The following is a 15,232-nucleotide window of genomic DNA, read 5'->3' on the forward strand; positions in this document are numbered from 1 at the left end:
TATGATTTTAGAGGGATGTGGGTGTTTTGTTCACACCTGCCAACCACACGTATCTGTTTCAAACTTTAAACTTTTGTTAAATGATTTTTTTGGACATGAAATTGATCGTATTTCATAGAAACTTTTTTTTATTAATTTCATTAGTAAAAATGATTTTAAGTAGACTTTTGAAATTAATCATTAGATTAATTTTTGTTTTGACAAAATATTAAGATTTTCATTAATTTTTTTTCTTCTTTAAATTCAAAATATTTCACATAGATGGCGCCTCAGTAGAATCTCGTGGTTTAAAAAGACAGCAAAGGTAAAAAATACGTATTACAATTTAACAAGGATAATAAAAACATCATAAAGTTATGGAGAAGTTGCTAACTGACATTAGAGTCAGAATGACTTATCAAGTAATTTATAGAGAAGCTTTTTGTTTGTCTGCGTACTCATCACAAAAAGCTTCTATCTATGATAGCAGCCAAGAAAATTATATTTCTATGAAAAATTTTGGACATAACTGACAGACTGATGGACAAAGTAAGTTAAAGAGACGTTGCTGATTGGTCAGTGGAATCTAAAAAAGATATTTAAAAAATCATATTTACCATTTAGCACAGGCGAAAAAATTTAATTATATAGTTGCTTCCCTAGTAAAATTAATCTTATTAACTAAGTAAAATCTTCCATTATAGAACTTTCCTTTTCAGCGAAGATCTTCAGGCTCTAAGTCAGTGGTTTTGTACAAAATGTTTGCCTAATCACTGCATTTTTGATCAGGCTACAATGTGCAGATTCAAAAACAAGTGGCTCTGGATCTGGGTCCCAGGATACTCCATCCAGGTAAGTAATCCATCAGCCATCAATAATCGCTATGCCCAGGGATCTAAAGGGATAAGACAATGGTTGATAAATTTATATACAAGTATAATGATAATTCACAAAACTACCCCATCTGTAGATTAAAATTAGTGGTTAAAACATTTAACACAGAACTTAAATAAAAAACAATCAAAATAAAGCATTTTATAGTGATATCAAATAAATGCAGAAAAATATTAAGTAAGTGGCAGTAAAGATTGCTATTAATTTAATCATAATTTAAGGGGTACTGGAACGCAAATACTTTCCTCCTCTTTTTCAATCGAATCAGAATCCAGGTAAATCAAAAGAAAGGCTTCAAAAATCGATATAGGTTGGCAGGTCTATGTATTATGTAAGAATATACCAAAGTTTCTATATAGTCAGAAAGGAAGGGGACATTGGGCTGTTTATTATCTATATTTATTGCAAGTAGATAGATGGAATACTTATTTAGAACTGGTACCAAAATGTAAACACTTATTAACCAATTATTTACTCGGATTGTTCCTTTGCTCAGTTCTTAATGGTCCAATTAAGGCATAGATCATCTAGACTTTCTATATTTATCATGAGCAGATTAAAAATGCTAATCAATATAATATTATTATTTGGATATTTCACAAGAATTTCAAGTACTCTGATAAAGTGATGCTCGCAGCTTGCTAAAATAACGACTCTCCCTTAACTCCTCCAGCTCCCCTCCTACTGGATGAAATAAATGAGGTCCATTTTAGCAAGCTAAATTGACAAAAAAATTTCCTCTGTCAATATATCCAGGCATATCCTATATCCATTAAAAAACTGCTTTAGGCCTGGTCGCAGACAAGACACAGGATATTCTACAGAATCTTCAGATTCAAGGCTTCCTCAGGTTAGATACAAACATGGACAATAATGTCCATAAATCGTGCAGCATTGGAGCTTGATAACATAAAATAAAAAATAACATTAAAATATTATTTTTTTCTTCCCTTGGTTGATAAATTTTAGAACTAACAGGAAGGCCTCTAGGGTAGTTGATGTGAGGGATAGTGGGGTTTGATATCTCCTCAATTTTAGTTTAAAAAGAAAAAAATAGTACTTTTTTGGGTTGTCATTTTTCTAGGGGCGATTTCTATTGAGTTGAGGGTGAGGGGAGTGGGGTTGAATGGTTTTACCATGCCTAAAAATCACGAAACCATTTAAACTCTTGTATCTGTATGTTATTCTATTTAGATAGACGTGCGGACATAACCTTCCTAATTAACGGATAACTATTAACAATAATACGTTTTTTTCTAATTAAATGCTTATTTTACTCAAATCATTAAATATTTAGCATATAATCATCTGTTAGAATAAAACAAACAAGCTTTTTGATAAGTTTAAATTGACCGATTTTGAAATTATTTTTTATTTAGAATCAAATAATAGATGGAGCCAGCAGTGTTTATAGTGAGACTACAAATAGTGAGGTAATAAATAAAATCAACTTTATAATAAGTACACTTAACTTACCAGGATATCCAAGGTTTAATTACTAAAATACAGGGTGTTTTTTAATAGAACAAGATTATTGATTAATTATTTACTAATTACGTGTATTATTACTAAGCAGTAGTAAATTATGTACTTAAAACTTACAAAAGTGTGTAACTCTAAAAAAGGAGGAAAATTTTACTTTTAAACTAACTTTATCCGTTTGTATGTCAATCACGCATTGTATGTAATTTTATTGCAAGTTAATTAATATTAAAAAATTAAATGTGACATCCTATATGTTGAAAATAAAAATTGAATATAAAAATTGCAGTTTGTTGAGAGGAGAGATATGAGTGAGGACATGTCAGATTATACACAATTAAGGTACAACCAGGGATTTCAAGGGATAAGACTAGGGATGATAAATTGATGTACATCCCCAATGGTGGTCAACAAATTCTCCTGCTGTAGATTTAAATTGTTGGTGGAAAAGAGTAAACCAACAGAACTATAGTATAGACGTATATACACACAACTACCTCCCTTCTGTTTTCAAAGACCTCTTTCGTCTGCTCCTAAATTATTTTCTGCTACTTGGCTGTGTTAATATATGCGACACCATTGGTTGATTTTCAATGACCTAATAGAAAGGTTGCACAAGGCGGTTGCGATGGGGAGATACAGATTTTTAACCATTTCTTCCTCTAGTGTTTTACTCTAATTTTGAACCAACCCAAAAGGTCCCAAAGTTTTCATGGCAGTCAATAAATAGTGTGTTCGTAAAACTTTGGTTACCAGTATGATATTCATTCCAATGTCTCCTCCCTCTCTGGATATAGTATACATATTATTTCTAGGGAAGGAGATCACATTGGATTGTGAATTTTTGGTGATTTCTAATCTTTAATAGAACGGTCTTTCATTTGGTGGTTTTGGAACTTTTATTGGTGATTAGGTAATACAAACAAACGATGTCTCAGATTTTTTACCAATGATTTAAATTTACAGAAAGTTTATTTTTGTTTATCTTTGCTTAATTTGGGATGTTCATAAATCAGTTTATCGTCCATTGTCTTATCTCTTGAGATCCCTGAATATTTTTATTCTGAAGTAACACAGCCACTCTTTATCCAGGGTTTGGCAGTATGTCCGTTATTGTGGAGATGAAACATATCTGAGGTGGATTCTTAAAAAAAATTTGCCCCACTAATCGCTTAGTGGGGCAAAATTGTTTTCGTGAAAAATCCTCCAAAATCACATAAGAAATCTACAAAAATTATATAAAATAAAATTTTGCCCCACTAAGCGATTGGTGGGGCAAATTTTTTTAAAGAATCCACCTCTGTTCGTCAATTAATAAAGTGATAAATACAATTTCATAGAATCAGTGGCGTGCACAGGGTTTTGTCAGGGGGTGGAGGAGGGGTGTAAACCTTGAAGGGATAAAAACAGAGGAAGACAGGCCATATAAATATCAAAGCTGCACGCATATGCAAATAATATAGTATTTGTCTCTAGAATATTAAACGTACGCTTTTATGAATAAAATTGTTCTTATTTTATTTGAGCTCTTTATAAACCTTTTCAGTAAAAATTGCACTCACTCTATTTGTGAAAATTTGCAAAACTTGGTTCGGAAATATTAATGCAGAAAGGGGGGGGGGGATCGGTAAATATTATTAGATTAAAACATAAAAAATAGATATATTTATCATACTTAGTTAGACTTTAGATGGATTGTTAGGTTTATTTGGTACTGGGTAGTCCCGCAGGGTAAGTGCACCGCAGGTGTAGGACACGTAGGACTCCCGCAGGTTTAGGCATAGGAAAACCTCCCCATTATTTACAATTTTTATCAAGTGTCAATTATCTGTCGTTTACCAGGGATCTAAAGGGATAAGACAATAACCGATAAATTGATGTACATCCCCAATGATAATACTCAAAATTACACCTTCTTTAAATTAAAAATTTATTAAAAGTCGCCACAGTTGTTAAGCCATCGAATAAGAAAATATTATTATAAAACTTTGGAGACTAGTTTAATAAACAGATCAATGTCCCCTACCTCCCCACAATTAAGAGATTGATTTTGTTAGGGATGGGAGTGAGAGCGACTCTGAAACTGTTACATCCTCAAATGATAGAAGTACAATGAGGTAAGGAATAGTTACATATCGCATCGTATTTTAGACAGCTTTTCGCGGATTTTGAAATGAAACATTACTAAAGATTAAAACTAATTTAGTTCGTGATAAATTCACTGAGTGAAAAAGTCTTTGATACTTCCCAGCTATTTATTGAAATATATTTCGGTGGACATTGCACCCTCTTCAGTCTAAATGACATAAATCATATTAATTTAATTTACATATTAAAAGATAGGTAAAAATAAAGAAATTTGTAGAAATATAAAGGCAGAAAATGTTGCTAAAAAAAGAAGAAAATAATATGATCAACCTTGAGTTTAGTTGGATGTTAAAAGTAAACTGGAAGGGATTTTTTTAGCAGGAGAAAATAATCAGCCGGGGGGGTGGGGGTGTTTAAAAAATACATTAATATACATGAATTTTATTATTTAATATTTTTATATGAAAAAAACTCTTTTCTTTTTTATTAAATTATCATTCAAAATTAAAGTTTACTTTTATTGATAAAGTATTTAGAATTAGGTTATGCTGCATTAGTTCGCTTCGAGAGGCTGAAGGCCTGGGCTAATAAAACTGGTATTAAATTTATGATTTGTATTTGAATATTAGTGAAAAAATTGTCTGTAATACGATGCTATACATGATTTTTCAGTATGGCTGAGAACCAGTTCTAATCTATAGGATATTAATCGGTTTCAAAGCCATACTGGAAATAGTCAGGGAGTAAGGGAGGGGACATTGGGCAATTAATTCAATTTAAGAGTTTTTGAAGAAAGGCCATGAAAACCAGAATAATCCCGAAAATATGATTGAAATTGTAAAGTGATTGTTGATTAAATCTAGAAAACCATAAACTAAGAAAAAAGTTCCAAGAAAAAAAAGCAATCATTTGAAAATTAGATTACCAGTATTACAGACTGACATAACCATTCTGTAATTAATTACTAGAAATATCTCCCTGGAACTCTCCAAATGACAGGGAAAGAGAAAAGAGATTTGGGGGCAAGTGATGTGAACACGGAAAAAAGGGGCAGGCAGGCGTGTAGCTGGAGATGGGCAAGTATATGACCCGCACGCCTTCCTGCCCCTTTTTATCCTGTTTTTTATTTCCCCCACCTCACTTCTCCATTTCCCTTTCTCGTCTACTTTTAAAAAGGAGGTGGGGATGAAGGGAGTGAAATATAGTATGGGAGGGGGGCCGTGTATTTATATTTGAACTACTCTCTGTCTGCAAAACTATATATATTCAAAACTAACAAAACGAGTAACGGCATTTCTTGCGCAAGTCCCCAAACTCAGTCAGAAACTGCTAAATTCTTGCACAATCCCTTTAAGCCAGTCCCCAAAGTCTGAGACTCCTAAAGATTGAATATTCGATCCATTGTCCCCTCCCTTATTCCCTGGGAAATAGTATTTTATTTATATTTCGGCTAAGATAGAATATCATAATTATATCTCTACTATATATGTCTATTTAAACCTCTTTGGGTACTAGAAATCAATTTATTGAACAGGTAGATTTCAACAATATGTAATACAAACAGGTTTAGCCACCAAATTCAAATTTTTTTTAGCGATAAAACGTCGATCTTCGTGAGGCTTATAGTTGACTAACGTACGGCTGCCGATCCCCGATTAAAATATTTCTACTTTTAAATTCATTATAGCTATTTTTTTATTTTTAGAAGTTCTCGTTCATCAAGTGGAGTTCTTTATAGTGGAAGGTAAATATATTCTATTATTAATCATTTAGGATTATGACGATTACCCTCATAAGTCATTTAGTCTAGAAACATTTTTTTGCATTTAGTGGGTTATGTTAGATTTAGTAAAGGTTAGAAGCTCGCCGCAAGGATAGTACCCCGTCGGGGAAGTACCTGTGTATTAAAGTATTATAGCTTCCCGTAGGCGATAGAAATAAAATAGTGAGCGGTTCCTGGTGTTAAAAAATAATAGGTTTGCACAAGAATTTATTTTATAATCAAGATTTATAGAACACACGCGATTGTCACAAGGACGTCCAGGGAGGGGGGGGGGGGTTATTGCCGCATTAGAGGTAATACCCCTCGCCCCAAACTTTTGGAATATTATACATCAGCTTTTATCTCCCTCCCTCGAAAATCAATTTACCCCCTTTGATTTTACAAATAATGTCCATATCAAACATTAAAAAAAACATTTCCATTATATTTTATTTTATAAATATAATACATAAATAAATAGTGATTTGCATACATTTTTAAAAACATTTTATAATTGATTGATTCAGTTTTATCTATTTGCACAGCTTTAAAAAATCTTAATTCAAGGCAAAGCCTTCTGTTATCGCCGTTTGTTAGATTCTCGTCTCCAAGAAACGCCAATGACGTTTTTCACCGTTTTGCAAATCCATTATAAGTTCAATCATCAAACTGTCATCGCTCTTGGTATAGCTGAAATGAAGAAAGATTATTAATAGAAAATAAGATTATTAATATTAGTGATTACGAATCTAGAACCGTTTTAAAGAGGAGAGGTTAGTGAGCAGAAAATCTACTAAAACCATCCCATAACTATAAGCGATAAAATAACCTGATCCATCCCATAAGCAATGTACTGCTTTTCTAAAATTAATAACACAATCGATTATGTAGTTATAACGAGAGTAATGGAAAACTCAAAACCTTTTTCTGTATATACTGTAAAGAATATTTTGAGGTAATTATTAAAAAATCAATCAATACCAATCTTACTGTTATAAAACAGTTAAAACGGTTTATAAACAATAAAAAAAATATTATAAAGAAACAAAGAAAAAATTACCTTATCGAAGAATTGTTAATGTATGAATCACAACGAGAGTTTTCAATTTCTTCTTCTTGCCTCAACATTTTCTTCTTAAGATAATTTATCATTTTCTTTAAATTTATCTTCATGTTATTACTTATGTGTCTAATCTTAAATATGCACTGACGATTGTTTAAAGAGTTTGAAATATTGTTAAGTTGTTAAAATAGATATATTTATACTTGGATGTTGCACCATATTTTACTGTACTCTAATAGGTTAGAACTCACAGCTGGCTAAAATAACGATCTCCCATCCACCCCCTTTATCCCAATCCACTCTCATACTGATGAACGAACTGACCAATAAATTAGGTCCTTGTTAGCAACCTAAATTGACGAAACATTTTCCCCTGACAATCTATCCACGTATATTCTATATCCATTGTTTCGCGCGCCTTGCAAAGGCGGTCAAAATGGCTAATTAGATACAGACAAAAATGAAATTATTTAGGTTTTTAAAAGCGAAGCTTTTCTATAATGAGGGTCTGTCCGTCCGTCACAGTTAGCTCTTTTCGTTGATTTAAACAGGTTAGAATTGTCCTATAGATTCCAAACTTTGCATGACGATTCCTGTAGTAGTAAGGTACAATTTAGAAAGCGAAGCAACTCTATAATCGACACCAGAATGTCCGTATGTCCATTTTAAACATGTCGATTTTTAACTTTTTTGACAACAAATTTTTGTATGTTAAAATAATCCGATTCTTCTGATTTTTTAAAAACTGATTTCTATTACAACAAGGTACAATGTTATAAGCGAAGCATCTCTATAAACAAGTCCCAAAAATGTAAATATGTCCTTAAACAGTATCATCTATTTATGCAGTTTTGCAACACAATATTGTTTGTACTGATGCATTAATATTCTGCTAATTCAGTTCTGACAATCTACAAGTGTTAATGTTCGTTTGTTCTTCCATTTCAGAGCTTCGCTTTTATGGATGTTGTCATCCTTGTTGAAACCTTCCTTTAGATCATTTTGATAAATTACCTATTATGTTTATGTGTTACCTTTAGGTTAAGTTAAAATACAAGAAGTACAGGATATAAATATATTACAGCTTTTTGAGGTTAATGTAAATTATGTAAAACGACAAGTTTAGGTTTAACCACCTGGGTTTAACCTTTCTTTTAGATTAGGTCTGTTAACAACTTGACTGGTACCATAACCACAATATTTCAAGCTTTATTATTTTCTTGCTTTTAATCAGAGATGGGTTTTTGAAAGATGAATGCTGCTTTTTTAATTCGCGAAATTTAAACAGAGTATACAACTATTTATTTAATTATTTTGCTTTTGTTGGTATGGCCTTTGTAGAAGAAAAACAAATGATCTTCAATCATTTTTGCTGCATATTAATTATTGTATCTTTTTAGAGCTGTATTAGACATTTTACAATTGGCTAAAATAATAATTTTAAAATTTTAAATTCTTAAGTTTTATACTCTGTTGAAATTCCATCGTCTCCGTTTAATCAATCAATGTCTAAAAAATGTCGAAAAAACGCGGCATTCATCTTTCAAGAACCCATCTCTGGACTATACTCAGAGAGGGAAGAGATATTGAACTGTAAAATAAACATTGGCTTGAAAAAGTTGATCTTTTATTCAACTTTGATTCTACTTTATTTTATACTAGCGGCTACGCCCCTAGAATCCTCTAGGGGCACTGGTAGGAGGGGGAAAAGTCGACCTCATCCCATTTTAAATTTGAGTTTCAAAAGAGTTCTAAAAATATTTTTTTTTTTTTTTGGGGGGGGAGGGGGATGAACACACCCTCTCTAAAAATAGTTTAAAACCTTCCCAGGACCTATAAGAAGCTTCACTGTAAAGGAGAACAAAATCGGTTCAGCGGTTAGCGAGATCCTTCGGGACAGACAAAAAACGCTTACTACTTTATATAATAGGATTATTTAGAAAAAGAAGTGTAATATCTGGTACAGGCTACAGAGGGTACTCAGCTACAGATTTAAAGTAAGATTTTATAAAAATTAAATAAATAATATTTGATCTAAAAACTTTATTTTAGTAGCAAATTTTCTGTACAATAGTATGTAGAGTATTTCTGTATGTTCAAAAGTTTTAAAACAGTATCTACTCAGCCTACGGTCTATATGAATTAGATTCACGCAGTCCTCTTTCAAAATACATGAACATGGTGTTTTCAAAATTTTTACAAATATGTTTAAAAAACTAAATATTGCATATGAATATTTTTTGTGTTTTAATTCAAAATGTTGTGAGCTTATTTTTTAACGAATGAATAAATGGTAAGAATCGTTTAATGATTTGATTTTTAGGATATTCGCTGCCAAAACCGCTGCCATGCAGGAATTTAACAGATAAATCTTTTCAAACTATTTCGTCCAATATAAGTCTTAAATAAAATTGCTTAATTTTTACCAAAACTTAAAATTGAACAAAATTGCATAGAACCATCGAAAGATTTTTTTAAAAATATCCAAAATCTCGGCACCAATGTTTAGCTTTCCATGAATCAAAAAAACTGTTTATTTATATTTAGACTTCAATTATGAAACCTAAAAGGAGGGGACATAGGGCTGTTTATTACACTGGTCCCCAAAGTTTTGCGATAACGTTTTCTTATTTGTTAGCTCAACAACTCTAGGGCTTTGGTCTAATGAATTTTTAATAGTTGTTTCATTAAGTTGGGTGTCCACATGTTTCAACCTAAAATTGTAATCTATAGAATTGTTGATTTTGTGTATCATCATCGGGGATGTAAACAGTTCTATAGTATAGATATATACAGATAACAACCTGGCCCCCTATTTCAAGGACCTTTTTCGACTGCTATTAAATTGTTTTCTGCTACTTGGCTGTGTTAATATTCCTGACACTATTGGTTGATTTTCAAAGACCCAATTGAGAATCGGCATTAATCTATTACCCATAGAGTGTTTTTATCTGTTTAAAAATTGCCAGGCAGAGTTAGCAGAGCACACCTGACAAAGACATGCAGCCATTGCAGTCATATTCTTTCTTTTCATCATTATCACCGTTGTTGTTATTATCATCATTTATGGCGGCATTCAGCAGGTATTGTCTTTAAATTTAGATTTCCATAAGTAACATTTTTACAATCACTGGAAAGTTTAAGCGATCAATGAAGCGAAGGGAGTTTTCGCAATTAACATGAAGAATTTTCAGATTTTCAAAAGGATTTTTCAATGTTTTTTTTGTCTATGTCTTTACAATTATTTTAAAACATTCAAAGAAAAAATCTTTGAACTGAAAAACATTGAAAACAAATCCTCCAATAAAAATACTCAATAATATTAATCTTTTCATCATAAACACTATTATTGTTGTCATCATTATTTATAGTAGTATTCAGCAGATATTGTTATTTGATGTCTTTTTTAGACATAGGTTTTTTTCCTTAAAAGTGCCTATTGAGAAAAAATTCCTTGCCTTATCTTAAAAAGAAACGAAAAGAGGGGGCTGTTTTTTATATCTAGCCCCTGCGAGGCCTATACCTGCAGCACCCTAACCGTGCGGGGCTACCATCTACCCAATATAACATAACCTAACCTAAAGTAAAGCACTAACATAATAAAAATTCAAACAAATTGAAGGTGGAGGGGAAAGGGGGGATTGAATGCTCGAATAGGGACTTAGGGACCACCGAATAGTTATTATTTTATGCCTTTTATAAACGATTTTTTACACTTTAAATTTACCTAAATGTTATGATAATTGATACAAAATTTCTGATTAAGTTTTCTCCAAATTAAAGTGCAAGAGATTGTTTTTCGTTTTATTATTCATGTAATTATGATTCATTATGCGTTATACACCAAAAATGCGCAATTAATCTTACTTTTAATTATTTTGATAATCTGTAAAGGAATATCTATCACGTTTTAAGCAGGCAAAATATCTAAATTCGCTAGTAAACCGCTATTAACCGTCCACTTGTATTTTTAAAAAAAAACTTAGCGTTAGAAAGATATAACCCTGTGGGGCTAGGAACCTTATACAATTTACTCTATGATATTTCTTAAAATTACCTAACCTAACCATGAAACAAGCATATAAAAGAGGGCGTTAGGGGAGATTTAATTTAACTACTAAAATGAGGTAAAATGCGATCAAATCCTATTTTCTTTTCAAATCAAGTTTTTTCAAGATTAATTAATTTCTGTAGAAAAATTTAATATTTCCATAAAAATTAATTTTGTGTTTAGGACGGATTAGTTTTATCAGTTCATGAGATTATTGTAGATACTAGAAACAGGTGGATATTTGTACAAATAAATATAATGGATATATTATTACTTAGATCTTAAACCAGATTTCCATGTTCTCTGATAAAGTGAAACACGCAGCAGGCTAAAATTATGATTCCCCTCTTCAACCCACTTTACCCCATCCCCCTACCTACTACTGACTAATGAATTAGTTCCATGTTAGCAAGCTATATGGGTGACAATTTTTACTTGTCATAATATCTATGTATATTCTACATCCATTATATTTATATTTATTATTTGTAACAAAGCTACTCTGCAGGTTACTGTTGATAGTTAGTCTGTCTGTCTCACTCGAGTGATTTATAACTTTTACCTAATTCTCATAAAACCTTCTTTTTTCTTTACAGATAAAAATCTCTCTTGTATTTGACAAATTAAACAAAAGATTTATATTTTTTTAGCTCAAGATATAAACCATATGAGAAACAAAATAAAGGTAAAAATTTTAATTTTGTTCATCCAACATTCGAAACACAAACACTTTTTACCTCAAAGTAATTAGTCTAGCATAGAAACCCTTTAATCTTTAGTTAAATTGAAAAAAATGTGGGATGGTTAGTTATTGTTTTACAATAGAATATATTAGATTAGGTAATATTGGGTATAAAGCCCTGAAGCTAAAGTCTCTTCAGTAGTATTGCCAACTGTGGGGTTAAGCATTATGATAAAAAAACTGACCCCTTCTTATGTTAAATCCATTTCTCAAATAAAAAATGTCTGGGGTGTCTTCACTTATTAGTTCCTTGAGAAAAGGCACGAAAACAAAACTCATTAGTCATTGTCTGCAAATAGCTTGAAAATAATCCATATACTGTAACGTATTTACTTTTAAAGGTTCAACTAGAAAGAATCCTTCTATCTTTGTTGAGAGAGTGCCAGTTAAACCTGATATTATCAAGACATTTGAAAAAGTTTCAAATGATTTTATAGGTAATATTTATCAATGATATTTTGACATCAATCATTTTTGTATTGTAGTTCATTATTTTTTACATATTGATTCCTTGGACAATTTGGCTCAATTTGATACTTGAAGAAAGTTTAATATCAAGTCTAACACATTAGAACTTAAACTTTTTACTTAGATTTAATAATAATTTTCTGTTATTTTAATACTATTTTTTGTTTGTATGATCTTTTAATCCTTACTCTTACAGTTAGGGAGTTGAATCCATTTTTATAGAAGCAGAAATATAATCTATGATTATGGTTTGGACCCTCTAAAACTGTAATCTACCCTTCCACTTTCCCCTCTCTTGGTGAAGATATCTTCACCAAGAGAGGGGAAAGTGGAATCTTACATTTCAAAAATCGTATCGGCGTTGAAGATATCTTCACCAAGAGAAGGGAAAGTAGAATCTTACATTTCAAAAATCGTATCGGCGTTGAAGATATCTTCACCAAGAGAGGGGAAAGTGGAAAGGTAGATTACAGTTTTAGAAGGTCCAAACCATAATCATAGATTATATTTCTGCTTCTATAAAAATGGATTCAACTCCCTAACTGTCTTATGGATATCATCATATTTGTTTATTTTAGAAAGAACAATACCAATAAATGGGAAAGAAGTGCCAATCGTAGGAAAAATAGACAAAACACAGATTGAAGAAAACATGAGTTCTATAATAAACAAAATTACCATCAACTCTGAAACAGTAAGCAAGACAATTGATGATTTTAGAAACTTGAAAACAAATAAAAATCCTGTAATTAATGAAGATTTTCCCAAGAAACCTTTTAACAAAAATCATAAAGTTGAAATAGATACTGAAACTAATATTACTCAAGAAATAGTTACTCATTCTTCCAACATTAATGAAAGCAGCGAAAGCTCAATTCAAATTGTTACTGAGTTTGATGATAATGCTTTTGAAGATAAGCATAAGGATTTTAAAGGTAAACTAATTATGATAACTTTAAGTTAATGTTTTACATATTTTGTATCATTTTTATTTTTTAACTAGGGTATGAAAGTATTCTGTCTGTTCGTCAGGCCAAGAAATGTATAAGTATATAAAAAAATTTGACCATGCAAATACCACCTCCCAAATAGCCCAAATAGCAAGAACCCTTAAGATAGCAGACAAAATTGTATTGGTTAGTTTTTTCGCTGAAGTTTTAGTGGAGGCAAATTAAAAAATGTCCTATTGGGTTATTGTCATTTTTACTTTAAGTCTGTCCAAATAGTGAAACTTTCTTTCTTTCAGAAACCATATAGCATTTTTGATAATTTTGCAGAGTATCAATTTAATTTTCTCACTTTGATTGAATTGATATTACTGCGCAACTTAAAGACTTAATTATCTATTTAGGTGTATTTTCTTGGGAGGATGTTCCTACTTTTGCTCCCAAGATTGAATTTACTACAGGTATCTTAACATTTTGATCAATTAGAATTTTAGAGGTTTCATTGCTTTCACACAAAGTACCCTGTTGAGCACTTAAAACTCTCACCTTATTATTCTGAAATAGATTTTTATAAAGGGAGGAGGTTGTAGTTTTTCGCTACATTTTTTGTAGAACAGGTTAGGTTAGGCATAGAAGAAACTACCTATATTTTTTAATTTAACAAGAAAATATTTTCATGACGTTGTACCTGCCTATATTGGGAACTGTAGCTCTGCAGGGCTCCATAACTGTTAGACTACCTAATCTTAATTTTTGAAATCAACGTGCTTTTTTTTTTTGAAAATTTCGAACTAGAATTATCGCAACAAGTAGCCATATTGGCAGTATTATTCTTAAAAAAACTGTGTGTATCGAAGGATCTCTCTAATTGCTGAACCGATATGATTCTCTCATACTGTGTAGCTTCTTATAGGGCCAGGGAAGGTAGAAAGGGAACTTCTACCCTCAAAAGACAAATCGCCCATTGAAATAATTGACCCTCCCCTCACACAAAAATTCTCTAAATTTTTCTTTTGCAAACTAAGATTGAAAGTTGAGGGTTGAATCCACCCCAATCCAAACCTTTGTTTAAGTGCCCCTAGAAGCCTCAAACGGTTTAGTCTTTAATATTTTATAATTTAGTTTCTTGATTTAGAAAGTTTCACAGAATCTACCACTGAAACAACAACTTTAAGGAATAATTATCAAATTTAATAATTAGCTAGACTGCATATGGTTACAACATGCTAAGAAAAGATATCCAATTATATAAACTAATAAGCTTTTTTTGTCTGTAGCGAAGGATCTTGCTAACCACTGAAGCGTATGGATCTCCTTTACATTGATGAGTCCTGAGATGATTTAAGGCTATCTTATTTCTATAAATATGGGTATAGTTTTAGGCTATTTTTCTACCAATACAAATCATTTCGATAGAGCCCCTAGATGCTAGGGGCACAGCCGCTAGTAATCTAAAAAATACAAAATATATAAAAAGCTATTAATAATTATTTAATCTGAATTTAAAATTTGATAAAAATTCACAACATTAATCAGTTTGGAAGAAATGGAAAACCAACTTCTAGGTGAGAATTTTAAATCTAAAGAAATATTTTATCATATCTTTTATAATCTATTATATATTTTCAATTGATTTATTCAGATAACCTTTAAAAGTCTGCCTGTATGATTTGAAACGATTGACAATTCTAACATGCCTATGTTTCAAACTAAAGGATAAAGCTACATCAAAAATGTTTAGATTTTTTTATAATAG

General features: G+C 31.3%; 2 protein-coding genes across 2 annotated transcripts in view; both read left to right on the top strand.

Moving 5' to 3' along the window:
* Positions 1–9,309, top strand: part of LOC145333323 (uncharacterized) — a 38,780-nt gene extending 29,471 nt beyond the window's left edge. The window contains exons 21-29 of the mRNA XM_080178445.1: positions 262–304; positions 769–831; positions 1,095–1,148; positions 1,663–1,723; positions 2,253–2,306; positions 2,645–2,697; positions 4,413–4,472; positions 6,149–6,187; positions 9,209–9,309. Coding sequence (XP_080034571.1) covers positions 262–304; positions 769–831; positions 1,095–1,148; positions 1,663–1,723; positions 2,253–2,306; positions 2,645–2,697; positions 4,413–4,472; positions 6,149–6,187; positions 9,209–9,269 — 488 coding nt within the window. The 3' untranslated portion in view covers positions 9,270–9,309. The remainder of the gene's footprint in view (positions 1–261; positions 305–768; positions 832–1,094; positions 1,149–1,662; positions 1,724–2,252; positions 2,307–2,644; positions 2,698–4,412; positions 4,473–6,148; positions 6,188–9,208) is intronic.
* A 958-nt stretch (positions 9,310–10,267) lies between these two features.
* Positions 10,268–14,670, top strand: LOC145333324 (uncharacterized). Its single transcript, XM_080178446.1, has 7 exons — positions 10,268–10,351; positions 11,503–11,552; positions 11,970–12,004; positions 12,403–12,498; positions 13,108–13,464; positions 13,881–13,937; positions 14,612–14,670. The coding sequence occupies exons 5-7, from the start codon at positions 13,182–13,184 to the stop codon at positions 14,668–14,670; spliced, it is 399 nt and encodes a 132-aa protein (XP_080034572.1). The 5' UTR covers positions 10,268–10,351; positions 11,503–11,552; positions 11,970–12,004; positions 12,403–12,498; positions 13,108–13,181.
* The last annotated feature ends 562 nt before the right edge of the window (positions 14,671–15,232 follow it).

This window comes from Acartia tonsa, chromosome 12 (genome assembly GCF_053477335.1).
Source record: "Acartia tonsa isolate MP-2025a chromosome 12, ASM5347733v1, whole genome shotgun sequence".
NCBI classification, from domain to species: domain Eukaryota; kingdom Metazoa; phylum Arthropoda; class Copepoda; order Calanoida; family Acartiidae; genus Acartia; species Acartia tonsa.

What these genes read in the sequence shown, in the direction of transcription:
- LOC145333324 (XM_080178446.1), top strand. Translation starts at nt 13,182, where the DNA reads ATGAGTTCTATAATAAACAAAATTACCATCAACTCTGAAACAGTAAGC. An exon ending in TAAGCATAAGGATTTTAAAG is followed by an intron (nt 13,465 to 13,880) that starts GTAAACTAATTA and finishes TTATCTATTTAG; the next exon opens with GTGTATTTTCTTGGGAGGAT. An exon ending in CAAGATTGAATTTACTACAG is followed by an intron (nt 13,938 to 14,611) that starts GTATCTTAACAT and finishes TTCTTGATTTAG; the next exon opens with AAAGTTTCACAGAATCTACC.